This window comes from Phyllobates terribilis, unplaced genomic scaffold (assembly GCF_046119375.1).
Source record: "Phyllobates terribilis strain yellow unplaced genomic scaffold, ASM4611937v1 Scaffold_2__4_contigs__length_985480577, whole genome shotgun sequence".
Lineage (NCBI taxonomy): Eukaryota > Metazoa > Chordata > Amphibia > Anura > Dendrobatidae > Phyllobates > Phyllobates terribilis.
In genome coordinates, this window is record NW_027362762.1 from 377,888,370 (window position 1) to 377,912,892 (window position 24,523).

General features: G+C 45.7%; 1 protein-coding gene across 2 annotated transcripts in view; it reads right to left on the minus strand.

Moving 5' to 3' along the window:
* LOC141210718 (sodium/hydrogen exchanger 2-like) overlaps positions 1 to 24,523 on the minus strand; it is a 176,983-nt gene that overhangs the window by 18,551 nt on the left and 133,909 nt on the right. For both annotated transcript variants that reach the window (XM_073664758.1, XM_073664759.1), the window contains exons 5-9: positions 7,264 to 7,466; positions 6,838 to 6,927; positions 6,360 to 6,430; positions 4,245 to 4,403; positions 3,003 to 3,099 (exon numbers count right to left, since the gene is read on the minus strand). In XM_073664758.1, the coding sequence (XP_073520859.1) occupies positions 3,003 to 3,099; positions 4,245 to 4,403; positions 6,360 to 6,430; positions 6,838 to 6,927; positions 7,264 to 7,466 (620 nt within the window). The remainder of the gene's footprint in view (positions 1 to 3,002; positions 3,100 to 4,244; positions 4,404 to 6,359; positions 6,431 to 6,837; positions 6,928 to 7,263; positions 7,467 to 24,523) is intronic.

Sequence of the window (24,523 nt, forward strand, 5' to 3'; positions counted from 1 at the left end):
GCTTGGCATTATCAGCTGGCCCTAAGCCCGAAATTCATGGGGTCACGCCAATATTAGACATGACCACCATGAATTTCTAGTAAAGTATTTAAAAAAAACACAAACACCCAGAAAAAAGTCCTTTAATTGAAATAAACACACAATTCTTTATTGTTCTAAATTAAACCATACTTACCATCACGCCCATTCCAGCTGAAGCCAATGATCTCCTGCAATAAAAATAAAATAATAAAGCAACATCATCCTTACCTTTCCATGGCTCCCACGACAGCTTCAGCTCTGCTACATCGAGATGACAGGCTGGACCGCAGCAGAACGCTGCCATCCAGCCTGTCATCCCGCAGACACTGAGAAGCGCAGGCATGCTTGCGCTACTCAGTGTCTGGCTGTGACGGCATCCAGATGAGCCGAGGTCATGTCCAATGAACTCGGCTCACCTCATGCACGTCACTGACAGCGTGGGAAAATTCTCACGCTGAAGCGCTGAGTGCAGGAGAATTTTCCCACGCTGTCAGTGACGTACATGAGGTGAGCCGAGTTCATTGTCGGCTCATCTGGATGCCGTCACAGTCAGACACTGAGGAGCGCAAGCATGCCTGCGCTTCTCAGTGTGTGCGGCATGGCAAGCTGGATGGCAGCGTTCTGCTGCGGTCCAGCCTGTCATCTCGATGTAGCAGAGCTGGAGCTGTCCTGGGAACCATGGAAAGGTAAGGATGAGGTTGCTTTATTATTTTTCTTTTATTGCAGGAGATCGTTGGCTTCAGCTGGAATGGGCGTGATGGTAAGTATGGTTTAATTTAGAACAATAAAGAATTGTGTCTTTATTTCAATTAAAGGACTTTATTCTGGGTGTTTGTGTTTTTTTTTTAACTTTGACTATGGGGTTAGTAATGGCGGTGTCTTATAGACGCCTCTCCATTACTAACCTGGGCTTGATGTCAGCTGGCATTATAAGCTGACATCAACCCCAACCCTATTACCCCCTGCCACCGCACCAGGGCAGCGTGGAAGAGCGAGGCTAAGTGCCAGAATTGGCGCATCCTATGGATGCGCCATTTCTGGGGCGGCTGAGGGCTGGTGTTTCTAGCCTGGGAGGGGGCCAATATTCATGGCTCTCTTCCTGGGCTATTAATATCAGCCCCCAGCTGTCTGCCTAGCCTTTGCTAGCTATTAAATTAGGGGGGACCCCACGTCATTTTTTTGGGGGGGTCCTCCATTTTAATAGCTAGTAAAGGCTAGGTATTCAGCTGGGGGCTGATATTAGTAGCCTGGGAAGCTCCGTGGGTATTACCCCCTTCCCAGGCTTTAAACATCTGCCCCAGCTGTCTGCTTAACCTCCGCTAGAGACTAAAATTACGGGGAACCCCACGCCAATTTTTTTTAATAATAAATCCTTTATTTTAATACTAAATGACAAGTACAGTAACCAACACTGTCACTGTACTTAGAAACATGTCAGTCACATATATAATATCTATCTAATCTATGTGTGAAGCTCTATTCTGTCTGTTATAAATTGTCGGGTACCGCTGCTGAATTGCCGGCCGGCTTTTTTAAAGAGACGGTGCACGAAAACACTATTATATTTTTTAATAAATCCTTTACACTAAATGACAAGTACAGTAAGCAACACTGTCACTGTACTTCGTATATATGTGGCTGACATGTTTCTATCTATCTAATCTATGTGTGATTCTCTATTCCTTCTATTCTAAATTGTCGGGTACAGATGCTGAATTGCCAGCCGGCTTTTTTAAAGAGACGGTGCATGAAAACACTATTATTTTTTTAAATAAATTCTTTGCAGTAAATGACAAGTACAGTAAGCAACACTGTCACAGTACTTCATATATATGTGACTGACATGTTTCTATCTATCTAATCTATGTGTGAAGCTCTATTCGGTCTGTTATAAATTGTCGGGTACCGCTGCTGAATTGCCGGCCGGCTTTTTTAAAGAGACGGTGCACGAAAACACTATTATATTTTTTAATAAATCCTTTACACTAAATGACAAGTACAGTAAGCAACACTGTCACTGTACTTCATATATATGTGACTGACATGTTTCTATCTATCTAATCTATGTGTGATGCTCTATTCCTTCATGTCTAAATTGTCGGGTACCGGTGTATGCCGCTGCTGAATTGCCGGCCGGCTTTTTTAAAGAAAGCGTCTTCTGAGCAGTTTGTCAGCTTTTGGACACCTTTGAAGGTGTTTTCTATGTGTTCCTATGTGTTTTTGTTTGCCTGCCATTGGTTTTAACGGTGTTCGACGGTGTTCTAAGGTGTTCGACGAACAGTTCGACGAACAGTTCCTCGAACATCCCGGTGTTCGACGAACCGAACCGAACCCGAACACTACGGGGGTGGCTCAACACTACTCAGGAGGTCCCCGGAAACACTGGAAGTGATGATACTCTATCTAGAACTCATGTGACTGCTGCAGCCAGTCACTGGCCTCAGATGTGATATTTCGAAGTAAAGGATGTGACCATTAAGACCAATGATTGGCTCCAGTGTTTGCATGAATTAAAGAGGTTTTCAGACCCAAGGCAAATTTTCAGGATTGTAACATGCCGAAATCGAACAATGTGTAACATACACACTTTTAGGATTCAGCTCTATTTGTTGCTCTACATGCTTCTCTCAATGGACCACTGGAATGTGATCGCAATTATGAATTATGATCGTCACGTGACGATCGTTCAAACTAAAAATTAGAATTGAATCCTAGTAGTGTGTATATTACATACTGTTATGATTCAGCATACTGCAGTGCTGTCAGAAAATTTGCCTTGGCTTTGAAAACCTCTATAAAGACTGGATTTCATCACTTCTGATACCACAGGATGAATAGATTGAAGTTGTGACTGTGGCAAGAGATTCAACAGGTAAGTAATGGATATTATAATATTCCTTTCTCTTTGCTCACTTTTTAAAAATCTCAGGAAGGCCATTTGAACAAGTCGATGCTAAACATAACAAAGTGCAACATCTTACACGTTGACGAATTTGGTAGAGGTTCTTTGATAAGACATCTCGCATCTCATTGACTTCAGTTGTGGAAAGAGGTTTCACTCTATTTCTGTCATATGTTCTGGTTTATGAGAAAAAACAGAAGATGATAACATAAAACTAAAAATTCTAAAAATATTATCATCACTCTAAATAGTAAAAAAATACTTAAGTATTTTGAAAAATAAAACAACTTTGTAATAGTATTTTGTCACTATGTGCTCCTTACTAAACAGGTTCAGAAGAGGAGACTGATGGAGAAAGGTAACACTTGACTGCAGGACCCAATTATAGATGTTTTATTTGAGGTCTGTGCTACTGCAATCAAGGGTTGACTCACAGTAGTGTATAACACGTCTAAGTGCTATCCGATGTTTTACCGGATAGCATTCGGCCCAAAGTTATATTATGGGGCAGTGCAGATCTGCGATTTTTTTTTTCTCATTCCGATTCGGCATGAGAAAACAATAGCAGCATGCTGCAAGTGACTCCAATATTCGGATAGTGCACAGCCATTCAAGTCTATGGGTGCATGTGAAACATCGCACTGCACTCGGATGTCACCCGATTGCAGTCCAATGTATGCTCACAAAGACAATGGAGAAGATGGAGAAATTAAGTTCTCCATCTTCTCCGCACCTGTGATGCGAGAAAATCAGATCACACTCAGATGAGATGATACTCAGATCAAACTTTGATCAGAGTTTCAGCTGAATGTCATTAACATAAATGGCCCGATTATCTCACATGAGAGAATATACGGCAGTGTGAGCGAACCCTAAATCTAATTATTCTGTTCTCCCTTCATAAGTTTTTGGTTCTAATTACCAGTGCTGATCGCCATCTTTAAAAGGTTGTCTATTTCTTTATCATTGATGACCTATCACTAGGATAGGTCATCAACGTCTGAACGGTCAGGACCCGGCACCCCTGCTGATCAGCTGTTCTCGGTGTCGGCAGCCGGAATTACTCAATTGCAGAGCTGCTCCGTCTTCTGATAGTGGCCGCTGCTGGGTACTGCACATCCGCCTCCTAATCAAATCAAGCCACACACCCACACTTTTGTGAGGCAGAAACTAAATTAGATGCAGAGCCTTTCTACCTGGTGCCCTCCCCAGAGTCATTCACCTACTATGAATACCTGTGGAATTAGCAATGCAGTTTTTTATCAGTTTAGACTAGTGCATATTATTTGACACCAGCATATAATATTTAGGCGGCACTTACCCCAATGATGATAAAGATGGATCTCTGCTTAGGCCAGTCTCTGCCATCTCAATAGCTTGCTTTATTTCCAGCTTTTTGTATAGAGAAACTATACTTGATTTGGGCTCATTTTCTCTAACCAACAGCTTACGCAGAAATTTTTGATCAATATATTTAAATCTATTGGGAAAATACAAATATTTAATTAAACTATAGATATGTAAAAAAAAAAAAAAAAAAATGAACTTTCAGGATTAAAGATCTGACCGAAACCTTGGAAGGTTAACAAGAAGCAAGCGCACATTCAACCAACGCCATGAGTCAATTATTGACATTACAATTACTGACATGCAATAGAAACTAGAAATCATTCTTATGTCCAGCTCTGAAATCTTAGTAAATCAGTTACAATGTCACCATAGCGATATTTATACCTAAGCTAAGTATAAAATGCAATACATCATTACTTTGTGTAGAATTATAATACATTTTTTTAGCATTTTGGGCCATATTGTAATTTAGTAATATTGGGGAAAGGGGTTATATGGCAAAATTGCTTTTCACATGGTTGATATGAGTGGTGGATAACTTTTCCCTTTAAAGGGACTCTGTCATCACAAAATGACTGTTCAAATCCAGTTCAGGCACTCGTTGCTTCATGATGGGGCCAATCATTTATATACACCTTCCAACCTGCTTGATTTCCTTTTATCTCCTCCCTTCTCTTGCCCTATGAAGCCAGAGCTGTCAATCAAAGAGGAGGGCGGAGATTGAGGGAAAATAAGCAGGTGGGAAGGGGTATATAAATGATTGGTCCCGCCGTGAAGCACCGAGCAGCGGTACTTAGTTTGAAGTCATCCTGTGCACACTGTCCGGAGCCGCCTGAGGGCCAGATGCTGCAGAAGAGCCGCCGGAGGCTTCCGCTCATCTATGCAAATGAGCGGCGCCATTTTTTTTTTCACCTGCGGATTTTCCTCATAGAGGTTAGGTCTATGGGGAAAGCCCGCATGCAGACCCGCTGGAGAAATTGATATGCTGCGGTCTGGAAAGACGCGCCGCGAGTCAGGTTCCGTGGGTGTGCCGCAGACGCATAGTGGACATGGGATTTTTAGAAATCCCATCCACTATGCTGTAACATCTGGCCGCTGCGGGTTTGACACAGCATAAGTTTGCAGCGTCAAACCCACAGCAGCTCTCGATCGTGGGCACACAGTCTTAAAATGGTATCCCAATCCACTGCTATAGATCTCAGATAGATGCAGGTATCACCTCTACGACCTCCACTGATCTCCAAAACAAGGTCACTTGACCCCGACCTACCATAGGAGATGGCCACTCAATGTCGGCAGAAAATGAATGGGGAGGTAGTTTGTGTACAGCTCTCTCCAATCACTTCTAAGGGAGCTGCTGAAACAGCTGCACACGTTTGCTCACCTTCTTATAAATGTCAATTGAGAGAGACGCAATGGGATTATTAGAAGTAAAGCAGTGATGCACAACCCTTTCTGGTACCAACACTGTAATAAAGAATATGCTATTTCATTAAAGAACTTAGTGTTGTGCTAAGAGCCTAAAGTTTCACAACTCCCATAACCTACAGTCGAGAGAACAGCATTCATAAATGGCAACTTATTTAGATTACCTACTCCTGGCTGGAGTGCCAAACATTTTTAAGGGATTCTATTCTTAATATATGGGCACCCAGAGATGTGAACCCTGCTTCTAAATTGTGTGCTCCTGCTCTTCTCCCACTCTGTGGCTGCTAACATGCAGTTTAGTTGCCAAATGAGCAATTTTTGCCTTATATTTTAGAATCACCCAGAATGGCATTCCGGGCTGTATGTAGCTTCTTGGACTGCAGATTGTGTACCTCTAGATTAAAGCATACCACATTAAGCCCTATTAACAATACAGCAGTGTTGGGCTGTTTTTTGATAAATTATCTCCATAATCCCTGTGTTGTGCATTGTGGAAGTTATAGTTAGGTTGTCTCCCACTCAATTAGGAATATGGGTGGGGATCTTAAAAATGACGTGACAGACGAGTAGACTTAAAGAACAATAATTATTCACATTTCTATAATTTCCAGGTGACCATTTTTGGATACTAATAAAACGTATGCAATAGTAAGCCTACTTGTCTTTGCAGTAGTTGTGTCCCCAGTGTCCACATACATCTTCAATGCCAGCTTTCACATGATCCAAGAACTGGAAACAAAATAACAAGGAAACATAGATTAAGTTTTAAATATTTTATATAGCGGTTACCAGAGGCTCCCGCGATGCTCATTTTACAATACTAAATTATGCACCTCTGTATTTTGGTGGAATTTTTGCATCGATTTGTGTAATATAACTTTAGCTTTGTTGCTGTTATAGTACAAACAGGTCATATAACCAATGAGATATCTTTGAATCAGTCCATAAGAAATTAACTCTAGTGGAGGTAAATAACTTCAAAGTCACCTCCAGAAAGGACTGACTTATACACCAGATTTAGAACCTGTGGTATTGGAGACTTATTATTGTGTCAAACCCATTGGTGAAACCTCTTGTAATCAATGGCCATAACAATTACACAGGTATAGTTTTTATCATGCATGGTTTTGTCTTACCCGGTTATGAATTTCCTCACTGATAATTTGCTGCTTTTTATTTGCCCGTTTAACATTTAAAAACTCCACCAAAGGACGAATAGTTATCCCCTAAAAGAGAAAGTTAAATCACTAAATACAACATTGTTTTCTTATTAAAGCCTCTACTTACATCTTCATTTAAGGCTGCATTCAGAGCTTCTTTTGCAGATTACTCCATGTTGGACAAGAAAGCCATACGAGAACCCATTACTAGTAAATGGGATCCATCAGCACTTCCCTTTGTACTACAAATTGTGAACAGAATCTACGACGCAAATGATTACAGAGCCACAGATACATTGTCATGAATCCCTTTCCAACTTTTCATAAAAAGCCCCGACAGTGGTTTATTCATGTCATATGAAAAAAAAAAACTAAAATAGTATTTTGTAAAATGATTCTTACCTGAATAAACACAGTAAAAAATATCACCACTATAACTGATGTAATGAACAGTTTCTTCCTTGGGAATACAGCATCAGGAAGTAGAAAAACCAGGGAAAAGCAGATTGCCCCTCGTAGTCCACCATATGCAATGATGAACTGGTCTTTTGGTGTTAGTTGTATTGTACGGAACTGGTTGCTTATCAGAGTCAAAATAAAAACACCTAAGAAAGGAATAAAAAAATGGTGCTCACATCAATAGGTTATAAATAGGAGATCAATGTCTCAGCGGTGTAATGTGTAAACTGAAAGTGGTGCTCGTAGTTCCAAGAGCCAGTTATACAGTATTTTTTAGTAAGATTCAAGTATCTGTGATATGACTTTAAGTCTTAGTCAAATTTTAGCTCTAGAGATGAATTTTAGTAAGGTAAGGTTATGACATGACATGTCATGACATGAGATGAAGGAATTGAGGGTAAACTGATTAAATTTGCTGATGACACAAAGCTAGGAGGGATAGCTAATACTAGAGAAGAGAGAGAGAGGATTCAAAAAGACCTAAATAAACTGGAGCAGTGGGCAGTAACTAACAGAATGGTTTTTAACAGGGAAAAATGCAAAGTACTACATCTGGGCAATAAAAATGAAAAAAGCATATACAAAATGGGAGGAATAGAGCTAAGCCACAGTACATGTGAAAAAGACTTAGGTATACTAATAGATCATAGACTGAACATGAGTCAACAGTATGATGCAGCAGCAAAAAAGGCAAATACAATTCTGGGATGTATTAACAGAAGCATACAGTCTAGATCACGTGAAGTCATTATCGGACTTTACTCCTCTTTGGTCAGACCTCATCTGGAATACTGCGTCCAGTTTTTGGCACCACATTTTAAAAAAGACATCGACAAACTGGAGCAAGTTCAGAGAAGAGCGACCAGAATGGTGACCGGTCTGCAAACTATGTCCTATGAGGAACGGTTACAGGATTTGGGAATGTTTAGCTTGCAAAAAAGAAGACTGAGAGGAGACTTAATAGCTGTCTATAAATATCTCAAGGGCTGTCACATTGAAGAAGGATCATCTTTATTCTCATTTGCACAAGGAAAGACTAGAAGCAATGGGATGAAACTGAATGGGAGAAGGCACAGATTAGATATTAGAAAAAACTTTTTGACAGTTAGGGTGATCAATGAGTGGAACAGGCTGCCACGAGAGGTGGTGAGTTCCCCTTCAATGGACGTCTTCAAACAGAGGCTGGACAGACATCTGTCTGAGATGATTTAGTGAATCCTGCTTTGAGCAGGGAGTTGGACCAGATGACCCAGGAGGTCCCCTCCAACTCTACCATTCTATGATTCTATGACAGACCAGTTAGTAGTATTGCACAATATAGCAAAGTTATGAAGCACATTGGGAAGTACATATGAAAACTGGAGAGACCGGCACACAGAATCAGCTGGTAAATGATTATAGTTTGCTCTATAGAATAATTTAGTTTCAAGTAGCCAAATAGAGTAGTAATTAGCTTAGCAATGTTTCTAAGGTGTGGTCTGGTACAAAAAAAGTCATCAAAAATATAGTGGAATTGAGAAACGGTGGGCTAGAGCATCGGAAAGGGTCTGACATAGAAATGTTGAAAAGATCTATCCAGCACTCATCTCGAGGTTCAATAAAAAATTGAACAATTGGCAATTTTTTATTGAATCTTGGGATGAGAGCTGGATGGATACACCTTTTCTATATTCTTTTTGACCATCTGTCTCCTTTATTTCGTGCATCACCTGGCTCATTAGACCATGGATTTTACTTCACTGAATGGTGAGCTGAAATTGCATTTGTTGACACAGAGTCCACCTGGGGAAGGGCAGTTTGAAATCCATCCATGTATATAAATAAGACAAGAAAGGTTTTATGCAACATAAACCTTTTTGCCAGGAGGCTGATCATAATGTTGTAAATACATCTAGATTTGGAAGCTGTGCCTATGTATTTTATCTTAATAATATATTAAGTGAGACATTGAATTATTTTAAGTATCTACATTTAAAGTTACATAATTAACTGCTAAAAGCATATACAGTGGGGAAAAAAAGTACTTGATACAGTGCTGCTCACCATTATTGGCACCCCTTAATTTTTTTCATAGAGTCTACAATATCTTCTGAAATAAATGGAAATGTACCAAAGTTATATCCTCCTCAGTATTTTTTAATAAGTGGTCCAAAGTAATACAACAATAAAACATTGTTTTTCAACTTCCATGTTGCAATTTTAAAGAAGAAACAGAATAAACCACATGGGCAGCAATAAAGGCAACTAATTAATACTTGGTTACACACACTTTGGCATTGCTGACAGCCTCCAAACGTTTCTTCTAGCCATTGTGGTGGTATGACGCCTCACTCGGCCGCTTCCGGAAGTAGACTCAAGAACCGTGCTTTCTCTGCAAGCTTTATTATGTGGCATAAAGCCCTGCAGCTCCAGCAAAAATAAACAACCTTACTGGCAAAACAACAAAAACAAAAGATAAACGATAGCACAGTCCATAGCAGTGTGCGTTTCGCCCACACTGGTTGTAGTCCCAGCTCCTCTCTGACCTGTCCTTCCAGTCTGGACTCTTTGCCACTCCAAACTCAACAACACAGGAAAAAAAACAGGACTGAATATTTAAACCTTGCTCAGCGACACCCTGAGGTGGAGGTATGGGGAATGACTTCCCTCCCATGTCTATGTCATTCCCATAAAACCATACACTTTAAAAGAGTTAACCCCCAGCATATAACATGCTGGCAGAAAATTTATTGGTTTCAGTTCACACAGGCTAACAATCTGCGTGACACATACCCCCCCTCATATATCATACCTGTGACTGTCACATATTCCCCCCCTCTGCCCAAAGCCGGGAGTTTGGGCACCTTCAGACACCAAGCTGGGAATTCTGGAGAGGGCATCAGCATTAGCTTGTAACTTCCCGGGTCTATGCTCCACATGAAAATTAAAGTCTTGGAGACCTAAAAACCACCTAGTTACTCGGGCATCCTTACCCTTCTTTTCCCTCAACCATCTCAAAGGGGCATGGTCTGACACCAATTTAAACTTTCAGCCAAGTAGGTAATATCTTAGCGTGTCTATGGCCCATTTTATGGCTAAGCATTCTTTCTCCACAATGGCATAAATTTTCTCGCAGGATGAGAGCTTCCGGCTCATATACAGGATGGGATGCTCTTCCCCATTTATCTCCTGCGACAGCACAGCTCCTAGACCAACCTTTGATGCATCTGTCAGGAGCACTAACTCTTTAGTAAAGTCTGGTGTGACCAGGACCGGCTGCTTACAGAGTGCCAGCTTCAGCTGTTGGAACGCCATCTCAGTTTCAACCGGCCATTTCGCCATCGTTGATTTTGTGCCTTTCAGAAAGTCTGTCAGTGGTGCGGCAATCATGGCAAAATTTGGGATAAACTGCTGGTAATATCCCATGATTCCAAGAAATGCTCTCACCTGCTTCTTGGAGAGCAGTTGCGGCCAGTTCTGAATTGCCTTGATCTTATTGACCTGTGGCTTAATTTCGCCTCTCCCGACGATGTAGCCTAAGTACTTGGCCTCCTCCTTCCTTCCCAATGGCACATTTTCCCGATCTCGCCATGGCTTGAGCAAGTTCACATGGTACACTTGGTGCGGCTTTCTTCGGCCAGGCTGGTGAACTTTGTAGTTCACTTCGCTGAGTTTCTCCACCACCTCATATGGGCCTTGCCACTGGCAATGGTGGGAATAAGCACCAGAACGTGATCCCCAGGCTGGAACTGTCTCAGCCTTGCTGACCGGTTATAGACCCTTGCCTGGGCCTCTTGTGCCTGGAGGAGATGAGCCTTCATGATAGGCATCACTTTTGCCATTCTCTCCTGCATCTGGGCAACATGTTCGATGATACTCCGGTGGGGCGTAACCTCGGTTTCCCAGGTTTCTTTGGCAATATCCATGAGCCCTTGTGGATGTCGTCCATACAATGGCTCAAACAGGAAGAAACCTGTAGAGGCTTGTGAGACCTCTCTTACCGAGAAGAGCAGGAACGGTAGCAGGTAGTCCCAGTCATGACCGTCCTTCTCTATGACCTTTTTGAGCATTGCCTTTAAGGTTTTATTAAAGCGCTCCACCGGGCCGTCTGTGTGCGGATGGTAAATGGAGGTTGGCAGCTTGCTCATGAACGGGGTTCCTTGATCCATTAGTATGTCCTTCGGCTGTCCGGTCGTGGCAAATATATGGACAAGTTCTCGGGCTATGCTTCTACTCGACGAGTTCTTCAGTGGTACCGCTTCCGGGTACCGGGTCGCATAGTCCATGACCACCAGGATGTATTGGTGGCTGTAGCATCGGCGTCTCTGCCCCGTGCTAGGCAGAGACGCCGTCCCTCTCACCTCCCCACTCCTGGCGCGGCGTCCTCCAGCGCTTCTCTCCCCGCTGCTTCCGGCACGCGCTCCTTCCCCGGCAGTGTGCTTAGGGCACGCGCGCGCGCGCTCCCCCGCTCTTAAAGGGACCGCGCGCGCCGTCCTAAGGAGTCCCCGGCCAATTGCCGGAGGACCTCCCATTTATAAGGCACCTCCTCCAAAATGGAGGTGCCCGAGCTATGTTGTTTGCACTGTGTCTCACCTGTGCTTCAGCCCTCAGGTTCCGCTGCTAGCCTGACTTCCCGTCCTGCATGCCAGCCTGTTACTTGCCTAGTCCGTCAGACCGCTCACCTGGGAGCATCTTCTACTTACCTGCCTTGTCTGCCAGTCCGCTCACCTGGGAGCGTCCTTCAGTTACCTGCCTGTTACCTGCCTCGTCTGTCAGACCGCTCACCTGGGAGCGTACACCAGTTACTTGCCTGTTACCTGCCTTGTCTGCTGACTGCTCACCTGGGAGCGCCCACCAGTCACCTGCCTGTCTCCTGCCTCGTCTGTCAGACTGCTCACCTGGGAGCGTCCACCAGTTACCTGACTGTTTCCTGCTGTCTCAGTCTGCCCGCTCACCTGGGAGCGCCCGCCAGCTACCTGTCAGGTACCCGCCTCGCCTGTCTACCCAGAGACTGCCCCGGTCACTTGCCGTGACCACCTGCCTATCTACCCAGAGACTGCCCCGGTCACTTGCCGTGACCACCTGCCTATCTACCCAGAGACTGCCCCGGTCACTTGCCGTGACCACCTGCCTATCTACCCAGAGACTGCCCCGGTCACTTGCCGTGACCTCCTGCCTATCTACCCAGAGACTGCCCCCATCACTTGCCGTGACCACCTGCCTGTCTACCCAGAGACTGTCCCCGTCACTTGCTGTGACTACCTGCTTGCCCTCCCTGGGAGTCACCCGCTTCCTTACAAGGACTTCCCCCTTGTATTGCAGCTCAGAGGTTCCACTTCCCGGACCCGTAACAGTTAGCTCGGGCCATGGAACCCGGTGGCACCCAAGCTCCCTCGCTCTCTGACCTATACCATGAACTCTCCCGTCAGAGATCCCAGCAGGAGTCCATCCTGAACCACCTGCGGAATGTCAACTCCCGCCTGGACACACTGTCTGCTCCACCAGCAACCACCGCTAGTGTCACGACTCGCACCCCGGCAGCACCGTTGCCCACCAATACCATGGCATCCTGTCCCACCCCGGCTGTCTGCACCTCCTCGCTTCGGAGGCGACCCCGCTCAAGCTCGGGGCTTCATAAACCAGTGCACCCTGCACTTTGAACTCTTGACTCACCAGTTTATCTCCGACCGGGCCAAAGTGGCATTCATCATGTCCCATCTCACTGGGGAGGCACTGGCATGGCTTAACCCCCTGTGGGAGAGAGGGGATCCCCTGGTGTCCGACCTGTCGTCTTTCCTCATTGCTTTCCGGAGAGTCTTCGATGAACCGGGACGAAAGAATTCATCTGCCTCCTCTTTGCTACGTCTCCGTCAAGGGAGTCTCACCGTGGGCCAATATGCCATATGGTTCCGCACCCTCGCTTCTGAGCTTGCCTGGGATAATGAGGCCCTGGTGTCCGTCTTCTGGGAGGGCCTTTCCGGTCGGATTAAAGATGAGCTCGCCGGTCGGGATATTCCTACCACCCTGGATGACCTGGTGTCGTTGGCTACCCGGATTGACATCCGGTTTCAAGAACGCACCAAAGAGACCACCCGTGAGAGAAGGTTTCCCCGCCTAGCTCCTACTTTCCAGAAACCTGTCTCCTCTTCTGTTACTCCCCGGGCACACTCACCCGAGCCCATGCAGGTCGACCAGACCAAGATGGTCAAATCTCGCCAAGAGTCTCGCCGAGCCGAGGGGAGCTGCTTCTATTGTGGCAGTAAGGAGCACTTGATTCGTTCCTGCCCGGAGAGGCCGGGAAACTCCAGTGTCTAGGACCGCTCGGAGAGGTTGCCCTAGACAAAAATAAATCCTCTCCAACCCTGACTTTGTCTGTATCTATCTCCTGGGGAGAGACCCGTCACTTTGAACTCGCCCACCTGGATTCTGGATCCGCTGGAAACCTCATCTCCCAGTCCCTGGTTGAGAAATACCGTATTCCCACCAAGTCTCTGGCTGAACCCTTGTCGGTCGCCTCAGTGGATGGAAGACTCCTTCCGGTGACCATCCTGCTCGCCACAGAACCCATAACCCTGCAGGTGGGAATGCTGCACTCTGAGGTAATCTCCTTCCATGTGTTGCCCGGACTCTCCCACTCCCTATTGCTAGGTCTACCTTGGCTCCAAACACACGAACCCGTGTTGAACTGGCATTCCGGTGAAGTACTCCGGTGGGGGCCGGACTGCCATAAGACCTGCCTGGTTCCGGTTCGTCCGGTTCGTCCTTCACCTACCCCAGCTAATTTACCCGGTCTTCCGGCTCCTTACTGGACCTATGCTGACGTCTTTGGTAAGAAGGAAGCAGAGACATTGCCACCTCATAGGCCATATGATTGCCCGATTGACCTGGTTCCTGGCGCCACTCCACCCCGTGGGCGTATTTATCCGTTGTCTGCGGCCGAAACCCGGGCCATGTCTGAGTACATAGAGGAGAATCTGGCCAGGGGATTCATCCAGAAGTCTACTTCCCCGGCTGGAGCCGGATTCTTCTTTGTCAAAAAAAAGATGGCTCGCTACGCCCCTGTATTGACTATAGAGGACTCAATCAGATCACGGTTAAAAATAAATACCCCCTTCCGCTCATCTCCGAGTTATTTGATCGCCTTAAAGGCGCCAGGATCTTTTCCAAGCTGGATCTACGTGGAGCGTATAACCTGGTCCGTATCCGTCAGGGAGACGAGTGGAAAACGGCATTTAATACCCGTGACGGACACTATGAGTACCGTGTGATGCCCTTCGGTCTCTGCAATGCTCCCGCCGTCTTCCAAGAACTGGTCAACGACATCTTCCGTGACCTTCTTTACTCCTGCGTGGTGGTATACCTGGACGACATCTTGGTCTCCTCTCCGGATCTTCCATCACACCGGAGGGATGTTCGTCAGGTCCTGCTGAGGCTCAGGCAGAACCACCTCTATGCTAAATACGAGAAGTGCCTTTTTGAGCAGACCTCTCTTCCATTCCTGGGCTATGTTATCTCCCAGACGGGTTTGCGAATGGATCCCGAGAAGCTCTCTGCTGTCCTAAAGTGGCCCCGTCCGGAGGGCTTGAAGGCGATAGAGCGATTCCTGGGCTTCGCTAATTACTATCGTCTCTTCATTCCTCACTTCTCGTCTCGGACTGCGCCCATATCTGCGCTCACCCGTAAGGGAGCAAATCCCAAGGTATGGCCACCCGAAGCTGAGGAGGCCTTCCTTTCCCTGAAGCAAGCCTTCTCCTCTGCCCCTGTGCTGCACCGTCCGGACTGCAACAAACAGTTCTACCTGGAGGTTGATGCTTCCTCCTCTGGAGCCGGAGCGGTGCTCACCCAAAAGTCTTCTTCCGGGAGAATGGTAACCTGCGGCTTCTTCTCTAAAATCTTCTCCTCCTCTGAGCGCAATTACTCCATTGGAGACCGAGAACTGTTAGCTGTTAAATTGGCGCTGGAGGAGTGGCGTTACCTGCTTGAAGGGGCTCTATACCCGGTCATCATCTACACGGATCACAAAAACCTGGCATATCTCCAAAATGCCCAGAGACTTAATCCACGTCAGGCCCGGTGGTCTTTGGTTTTTGCCCGCTTCGATTTCATCCTTCATTTCCGCCCGGCGGACAAGAATGTCAAAGCTGATGCCTTGTCCCGATCCTTCCTGTCCTCCGACCAAGAGGAGGAGCCTATGCACATTATCGACCCCTCCAAGGTGATGAATGTGGCCCCCCTGGATTTGACTCGTCTTCCACCCGGCAAGACGTTCGTGGCGCCTCCTGACCGTGAGAAGGTTCTTCACTGGGGTCATTCTTCTAAACTTGCTGACCATGCCGGCCAAAAAAAGACCTTCCTACTCATTTCCCAGCATTACTGGTGGCCTACCCTGCGTAAGAATGTGGTAGACTTCGTCTCTGCATGTTCATCTTGTGGCCGCAACAAGGTTCCCAGACACTTACCAGCTGGTCATCTCCTGCCGCTTCCCATACCTGTTGCCCCGTGGCAACACATCGCTATGGACTTCATTACCGATCTTCCTGTCTCTGCCTGGTGTACTGTCATTTGGGTGGTCGCTGACCGCTTTTCTAAAATGGCCCACTTCATTCCCCTGCCTGGTCTTCCATCTGCACCTGAGCTGGCTAAGGACTTTATCCGCCATATCTTCCGTCTTCATGGCCTACCCCTCCACATCGTGTCGGATCGAGGAGTTCAGTTCACCTCGCGCTTCTGGAGAGCCACATGTAAACTGCTGGACGTCACCCTGGACTTCTCCTCCGCTTACCACCCTCAGTCCAATGGTCAAGTGGAGCGGATCAATCAGATCCTTACCAGCTATCTCCGGCACTTTGTTAATGCCCACCATTCTGATTGGGTGGACCTCCTCCCTTGGGCTGAGTTTTCTTACAATAACCACGAGAGCGAGTCCTCTTCCAAATCCCCGTTCTTTGTTGTCTTTGGCCAGCACCCCCGGATTCCGTTTCCCGTCTCCGCCTCTGTGGACAACCCTGCCGCGCAGTCTCTTGTCAGCGAGTTTTCTACCATTTGGGAGAGTACTAGATCCGCACTTCTTCTGTCCTCCGAGCGGATGAAGAGATATGCTGATAAGAGACATCTGGATCCGCCTCAATTCCGTCCGGGAGACAAGGTTTGGCTCTCCTCCAAACATGTACGGCTCAAGATACCCTCCTACAAGTTAGGTCCTCGCTTCATCGGCCCATTCGAAATCCTCAGGCAAATAAATCCGGTGGCCTACAAACTAAAACTCCCGGCCACCTTACGGATTCCTAACTCCTTCCATGTGTCTCTCCTCAAACCCGTTGTCTTTAACTCTTTTTCCAATAATCCAGGTGCCCCTCCTGCTCCGGTTTCCGCTGATGACGTCTTTGAGGTAGAGAGTATTCTGGCCTCCAAGAGGGTAAGAGGAAAGACCTTTTTTCTGGTAGATTGGAGGGGGTTTGGTCCTGAGGAGAGAACTTGGGAGCCCAGGGAGAACATCAACGCCCCGCTTCTCCTTGAAAAATTTCTTTCTGGCCAAAAAAAGAGGGGGCCTAAAGGGGGGGGGTACTGTAGCATCGGCGTCTCTGCCCCGTGCTAGGCAGAGACGCCGTCCCTCTCACCTCCCCACTCCTGGCGCGGCGTCCTCCAGCGCTTCTCTCCCCGCTGCTTCCGGCACGCGCTCCTTCCCCGGCAGTGTGCTTAGGGCACGCGCGCGCGCGCTCCCCCGCTCTTAAAGGGACCGCGCGCGCCGTCCTAAGGAGTCCCCAGCCAATTGCCGGAGGACCTCCCATTTATAAGGCACCTCCTCCAAAATGGAGGTGCCCGAGCTATGTTGTTTGCACTGTGTCTCACCTGTGCTTCAGCCCTCAGGTTCCGCTGCTAGCCTGACTTCCCGTCCTGCATGCCAGCCTGTTACTTGCCTAGTCCATCAGACCGCTCACCTGGGAGCATCTTCTACTTACCTGCCTTGTCTGCCAGTCCGCTCACCTGGGAGCGTCCTTCAGTTACCTGCCTGTTACCTGCCTCGTCTGTCAGACCGCTCACCTGGGAGCGTACACCAGTTACTTGCCTGTTACCTGCCTTGTCTGCTGACTGCTCACCTGGGAGCGCCCACCAGTCACCTGCCTGTCTCCTGCCTCATCTGTCAGACTGCTCACCTGGGAGCGTCCACCAGTTACCTGACTGTTTCCTGCTGTCTCAGTCTGCCCGCTCACCTGGGAGCGCCCGCCAGCTACCTGTCAGGTACCCGCCTCGCCTGTCTACCCAGAGACTGCCCCGGTCACTTGCCGTGACCACCTGCCTATCTACCCAGAGACTGCCCCGGTCACTTGCCGTGACCACCTGCCTATCTACCCAGAGACTGCCCCGGTCACTTGCCGTGACCACCTGCCTATCTACCCAGAGACTGCCCCGGTCACTTGCCGTGACCTCCTGCCTATCTACCCAGAGACTGCCCCCATCACTTGCCGTGACCACCTGCCTGTCTACCCAGAGACTGTCCCCGTCACTTGCTGTGACTACCTGCTTGCCCTCCCTGGGAGTCACCCGCTTCCTTACAAGGACTTCCCCCTTGTATTGCAGCTCAGAGGTTCCACTTCCCGGACCCGTAACAGTGGCCCCAGGCCGATTTGATTAAGCACCCCACTAAGTCCATGGCAATCATCTCAAAAGGGATTTCTATCACAGGTAGGGGGATTAAAGGACTACGGAAGTGGGAAGAGAGGGCAGTTATCTTGCAGGTGGGGCAGGACCTACAATAGTTCAGGATCTCCCGGTAACACCCTGGCCAATAAAACCTCCTCAATATCCTCTCCTGAGTCTTCTCGACCCCCAGGTGTCCCCCCAGAACATGTGAATGGGCCATATCTAATACCCACTGTCAGAATGGCCTTGGAACTAATAGCTGCTCCACTATCTCATCACCCCTTGGTTTGGTCACCCGATACAATAACTTCCCCTGAACTGCGAAGTGTGGGTACCTGGTGTCTGCCCCAGCTCTTGAGCAACTCCATTACAGACAGTAACATTGTCCCACGCCCCCTTCAAGGTCAAGTCCTGAACTTGAGCAGACCCAAAGTTCTCTCCTGTCAGGGAGGTCGGCCTCCTCTGTCACAGTCTCTTCCTCGTTGCAGGCAAGGACACACAATGGGAACTCGTCCCCTTCAGATGTTGACCAGGGTATTTCCCTAGGGACCTGGATTTTGTCAACGTGACTCAGTCTGGTTCCTTTCCCCCACAAGTCCCAGAACAATGGGAAATCACGCCCCAATATGAAAGGATGTATCAGGTCCTTAACCACCCCGATCTCGTGGGATTGGGCACCACAGTCTGTTCCCACTGTCACTCAGGCCACTAGGTAGTCCTTGGTGTTCCCATGTATGCAGCGAATGCCCACAGTCTAGGCGTAGATCAGCTGATGGGGAAGTTTGGCACTGATTAGGGTCACTAAACTCTCTGAATCCAGCAGTCCAAGCACCATCACCCCATTAACGGACTCAGCACATGCCTGTGGCCCATCATCGGGTCAACAGTCCACACTGCAGGCTGGATAAGCATAATAGGAGTCCTGTCTGCCTAGGCTGCAGTCCATGGGCTCAGGGGACATATGACACCTGGCGGCTACATGTCCAGGGTTGTGACACCGCCAACAGACTAAATCTTTACCAACAGTCCTTGTGACACCTTCAGTGGGTGTAGGACGCCCCCAGTGGTGGCACTAGACCCCTTCCGTGGTGAACCCGCCCCCTTCTGGGTATCCCAGTACGGAGAAGTGACTCTTTGGAAGTCTTGTGTTTGCTAATTATAGCAATTCTGATGTCTTCAGACAGCTTCTTTGTCTTCACCATTAAGACAAAGGAACAGGGCCTAACATGTGGCTTTTTAAAACACTGAAGTCATCATTCATTGGCTAATTCATGTCACATGGGAACCGACAATCACAGGAGAATCTCTTTTAATTTTGTGATTTACCACAGGCGAGTCAAAATGTGTTTCCATACTAAATTAATGTAAAGGGTGCCAATACAGTGACACAGCAAGCTTTAGGTTTTTCTATTTTTCCCTCCCATTGGTTTTTGTTTTAAATTATTGTTTATCATTTGCTCTATACAAAAAAACAGTTTCACTTGTTTCATTTTTTTAGGAGATATTCCACATTATGTACTTAAACTTCATGGGTGCCAATAACAATGAGCAGGACTGTACAGTCATGGCCAAAAGTATTGAGAATGAGACAAATAGTAATTTTTCCAAAGTTTACTGCTTCATTTTTTGTAATGGCAATTTGCATATACTCCTGAATGTCAAAGAGTGATCAGCTTAACAGCAATTACTGTACTTGCAAAGTCAATATTTGCCCAGAAAATGAACTTTAACCCCCAAAACACATTTCAACATCATTGCAGTCCAGCCTTAAAAGGACCAGCTAACATCGTTTTAGTGATTGATCCATTAACACAGGTGTGGGTGTTGATGAGGACAGGGCTGGCGATCAATCAGTCATGATTAAGTAAGAATGACATCACTGGACACTTTAAAAGGAGGCTGGTTCTTGGTATCATTGTTTCTCTTCAGTTAACCATGGTTATCTCTAAAAAACACGTGCAGCCATCATTGCACTGCACAAAAATGGCCTAACAGGGAAGAGTATCGCAGCTACAAAGATTGCACCTCAGTCAACAATCTATCGCATCATCAAGAACTTCAAGGAGAGAGCTTCCATTGTTGTCAAAAAGGCTCAAGGGCGCCCAAGAAAGACCAGCAAGCGCCAAGACCGTATCTTAAAACTGTTTCAGCTGCGGGATCGGACTACCAGCAGTGCCGAACTTGCTCAGGAATGGCAGCAGGCTGGTGTGAGTGCTTCTGCACGCACTGTGAGGCGGAGACTCTTTGAGCAAGGGCTTGTTTCAAGGAGGGCAGCAAAGAAGCCACTTCTCTCCAGAAAAAACATCAGGGACCGACTGATATTCTGCAAAAGGTACAGGGAGTGGACTGCTGAGGACTGGGGCAAAGTCATTTTCTCTGGTGAATCCCCTTTTCGATTGTTTGGGACATCTGGAAAACAGCTTATTTGGAGAAGAAGAGGTGAGCGCTACCACCAGTCTTGTCTCATGCCAACTGTAAAGCATCCTGAAACTATTCATGTGTGGGGTTGCTTCTCAGCCAAGGGAATTGGCTCACTCACAGTCTTGCCTAAAAACACAGCCATGAATAAAGAATGGTACCCGAATGTCCTCCAAGAGCAACTTCTCCCAACCGTCCAAGAGCAGTTTGGCGCCCAACAATGCCTTTTCCAGCATGATGGAGCATCTTGCCATAAAGCAAAGGTGATAACTAAATGGCTCATGGAACAAAACATAGAGATTTTGGGTCCATGGCCTGGAAACTCCCCAGATCTTAATCCCATTGAGAACTTGTGGTCAATCATCAAGAGACGGGTGGATAAACAAAAACCAACAAATTCTGGCAAAATGCAAGCATTGATTATGCAAGAATGGACTGCTATCAGTCAGGATTTGGTCTAAAAGTTGATTGAGAGCATGCCAGGGAGAATTACAGAGGTCTTGAAGAAGAAGGGGCAACACTGCAAATATTGACTTGCTGCATTAACTCATTCTAACTGTCAATATAACCTATTGGTACTCATAATATGATTGCAATTATATTTTTGTATGTGATATAAACATCAGACAAACACTAATAAAAACCAGAGGCCAGCAGATCATGTGAAAATATAATTTTGGTGTCATTCTCAATACTTTTGGCCATGACTGTACACTGCCGGTTTTGCAAGTTTTACTAACTACAAAGAATGGAGAGGTCTGTAATTTTTATCAAAGGTACACTTCAACTGTGAGAGAGAGAATCTAAAAATAAAAACCCAAAAATCACATTGTATAATTTTTAAATAATTAAATTGGATTTCATTGCATTTTACAGCAAGAATTCTGTCTCTCACAGGCCTGTTACTTTTTCTTTAAAAAGCCCTCCTAATCTGTACTCATTATCTGTATTTATTGCAACTGTTTGAACTTGTTATCTTTATAAAAGACACCTGTCCACAGACTCAATCAAATACACTCCAACCTCTCCACCATGGCCAAGACCAAAGAGCTGTCTAAGGACACCAAGAACAAAATTGTAGACCTGCACAAGGCTGGAATGCGCTACAGGACAATAAACAAGCAGCGTTGTGAGTTAGGCAACAACTGTTGGCACAATAATTAAAAAATGGAAGAAACACAAGAAGACTGTCAATCTTCCTCGATCTGGGGGTCCATGCAAGATCTCGCCTCATGGGGTAAGGATGATTCTGAGAAAGGTCAGAAATCAGCCCAGAACTACACAGGAGGTCCTGGTCAATGACCTGAAGAGAGCTGGGACCAGTTCCTCAAACATTACTGTTAGTAACATTCTACGCCGTCATGAATTAAAATCCTGCAGGGCATGCAAGCACATGCTCACGCCAGCACTTGTCCAGGTATATTTGAAGTGCACTAGTGACTATCTGGATGATCCATAGGAGGCATGGGAGAAGGTCATGTGGTCAGATGAAACCAAAATAGAACTTTTTGATATCAACTTCACTCACCGTGTTTGGAGGAAGAAGAAGGATGAGTACAACCCCAAGAACACCATAACAACCATGAATCATGGTGGAGGACACATCATACTTTGGGGGTGCTTTTCTGCAAAGGGAACAGGACGTCTGCACCATATCAATGGGAGGATGGATGGGGTCATATATTGCGAGATTTTGGCCAACAACCTCCTTCACTCAGTAAGAGCATTGAAGATGGGTCATGACTGGGTCTTCCGGCATGACAATGACCCAAAACACACAGCCAGGGCAACTAAGGAGTGGCTCCGTAAGAAGCATTTCAAGGTCTTGGGGTGGCCTAGTCAATCTCCAGACCTGAACCCAATAGAAAATCTTTGGAGGAAGCTGAAACTCAATGTTGCCCACCGACAGCTCTGAAATCTGAAAGATCTGGAGAAGATCAGTATGGAAGAGTGGGCCAAAATCCCTGCTGCAGTGTGTGCAAACTTGGTCAAGAACTACAGAAATTGCCTGACCTCTGTAATTGCAAACAAAAGTTTCTGTACCAAATATTAACTTCTGTTTTTCTATTGTATCAAATACGTATTTTATGCAATCAAATGCATATTATTTAAATCATACAATGTGATTTTCTGGATTTTTTTAGTCTGTCTCTCACAGGTGAAGTGAACAATTGCAGACCTCTCCATTCTTTGTAGGTGGGAAAACTTGCAAAATTGTCAGTGTATCAAATTCTTATTTTCCCCGCTGTACATGGTTACCTGTTCTTGCTGGAATTCTAATATACATTTTTTTATTTTATAGGACAAAATTATTTTGAGAGCGAATTTATATGATTACAAAATGTCTAAGAAGCTCCCAATGAAGTCAGCTGTATTTGAGCATTTCAGTGACTAAAGATGAAAAATATTTTGTGTGTCAATGTATGACAAGTGACCCAGAGGAAAACAAATGCTGTGATGCCAAAATCAGTGCATAGTCAGGCAGTGATACAAATGCTCCTACAAGAGCTTCCAATCTAAAAAGACATTTACAATTACAACGCTTCCACCCAGAAGTTTTCAAAGCTGTGACTGAGAAAGATAACAGCAGCACCAAGAACCCCGCGCCCAGCACTTCCTGCCAGACAAAGGAGGAGGAAAGAGCATCTCAAACATCATTAATAAGATATTTTGTAAGTGACAAAGTTACTGTAACAATGACAGCAGATATGTTTAAAAGACAGCTCATACAGCTTGTTGTGAAGGACAGTGTACCATTATCATTATTTGCACGACCAGCTTTTACAGCTCTTAATGGAGAAATGGCCCGCAAACTTGGTGTTTCTCTGGAAAGAGAAAGTATTAGAAAATTAGTGATTGAAGAAGCCCTTAAACAAAAGGAAGATCTTAAAAAGACTCTCAAAAGACGCTTCATGTTTCTTAAAATGGATGCCTGCACACCTCACAGAGTGAACTATTTTGCCATCAATGTTCGATATGTTTGTGACAACAAAGAAATTGTTACCAAGAAACTGGCAGTAAAAGATACTAAAGCTCATCACACCAGCCAGTTTCTCCAGGCCTTAGTGGAAAAAGTTCTGCAAGATTACGAACTCAAAAAAGAACAGGTTCTTGCTATTGTAACGGACAATGCTTCAAACATGATAAGTACAATTAAACTGATGAATGAGAGTAATGAACAACAGCTAGAAGAAAATTTAGGATTCAGTATGTTTGAGATGGAAGGCCACAGTGCTGTTCATGTAACTGAGGAACAAACAGATATTACAACAGAAGAACAGCAAAATTATACTTTAGAAATAGATGATCTTGTTGAAGCTGCTTCAAAACACTTTCCTATTCATCACATGTGCTGTGTTGTGCACACGCTGCAGCTGGCAATAAGAGATAGTCTGCAAGAGGAAAATGCTGGAAATCTGATTGGAAAAGTGAGGAAATTGGTTATTGCCGCCAGAACCCCTAAAATTGATTCCATCTTGAAGAGACGTGCTGGAAAAGGGGCAATTGTCGATCAAGCCACTCGGTGGGGCAGCACTTATTTAATGATTGAGCGATTGCTTGAACTAAAACCGTCTCTTATAGATATGGTGAACCCTCAGGTAACCCTAAATGAAGGTCAATGGACACAGGTGGCTGAAGTGAAGGAATTGCTTAATCACCCATTTACCGTGACTAAAAAATTACATAGTCATGAAAATACAGAAATCTTTAAATGAGAAGGTGTGTCCAAACTTATATATATATATAAAAGTTTGGACACACCTTCTCATTTAAAGATTTCTGTATTTTCATGACTATGAAAATTGTACATTCACACTGAAGGCATCAAAACTATGAATTAACACATGTGGAATTATATACTTAACAAAAAGGTGTGAAACAACTGAAAATATGTCTTATATTCTTGGTTTTTCAAAGTAGCCACCTTTTGCTTTGATGACTGCTTTGCACACTCTTGGCATTCTCTTCATGAGCTTCAAGAGGTAGTCACCGGAAATGGTTTTCACTTCACAGGTGTGCCCTGTCAGGTTTAATAAGTGGGATTTCTTGCCTTATAAATGAGGTTGGGACCATCAGTTGTGTTGTGCAGAAGTCAGGTGGATACACAGTTGATAGTCCTACTGAATAGACTGTTAGCTGCTTTTTCTTGCCATAATACAAAGAA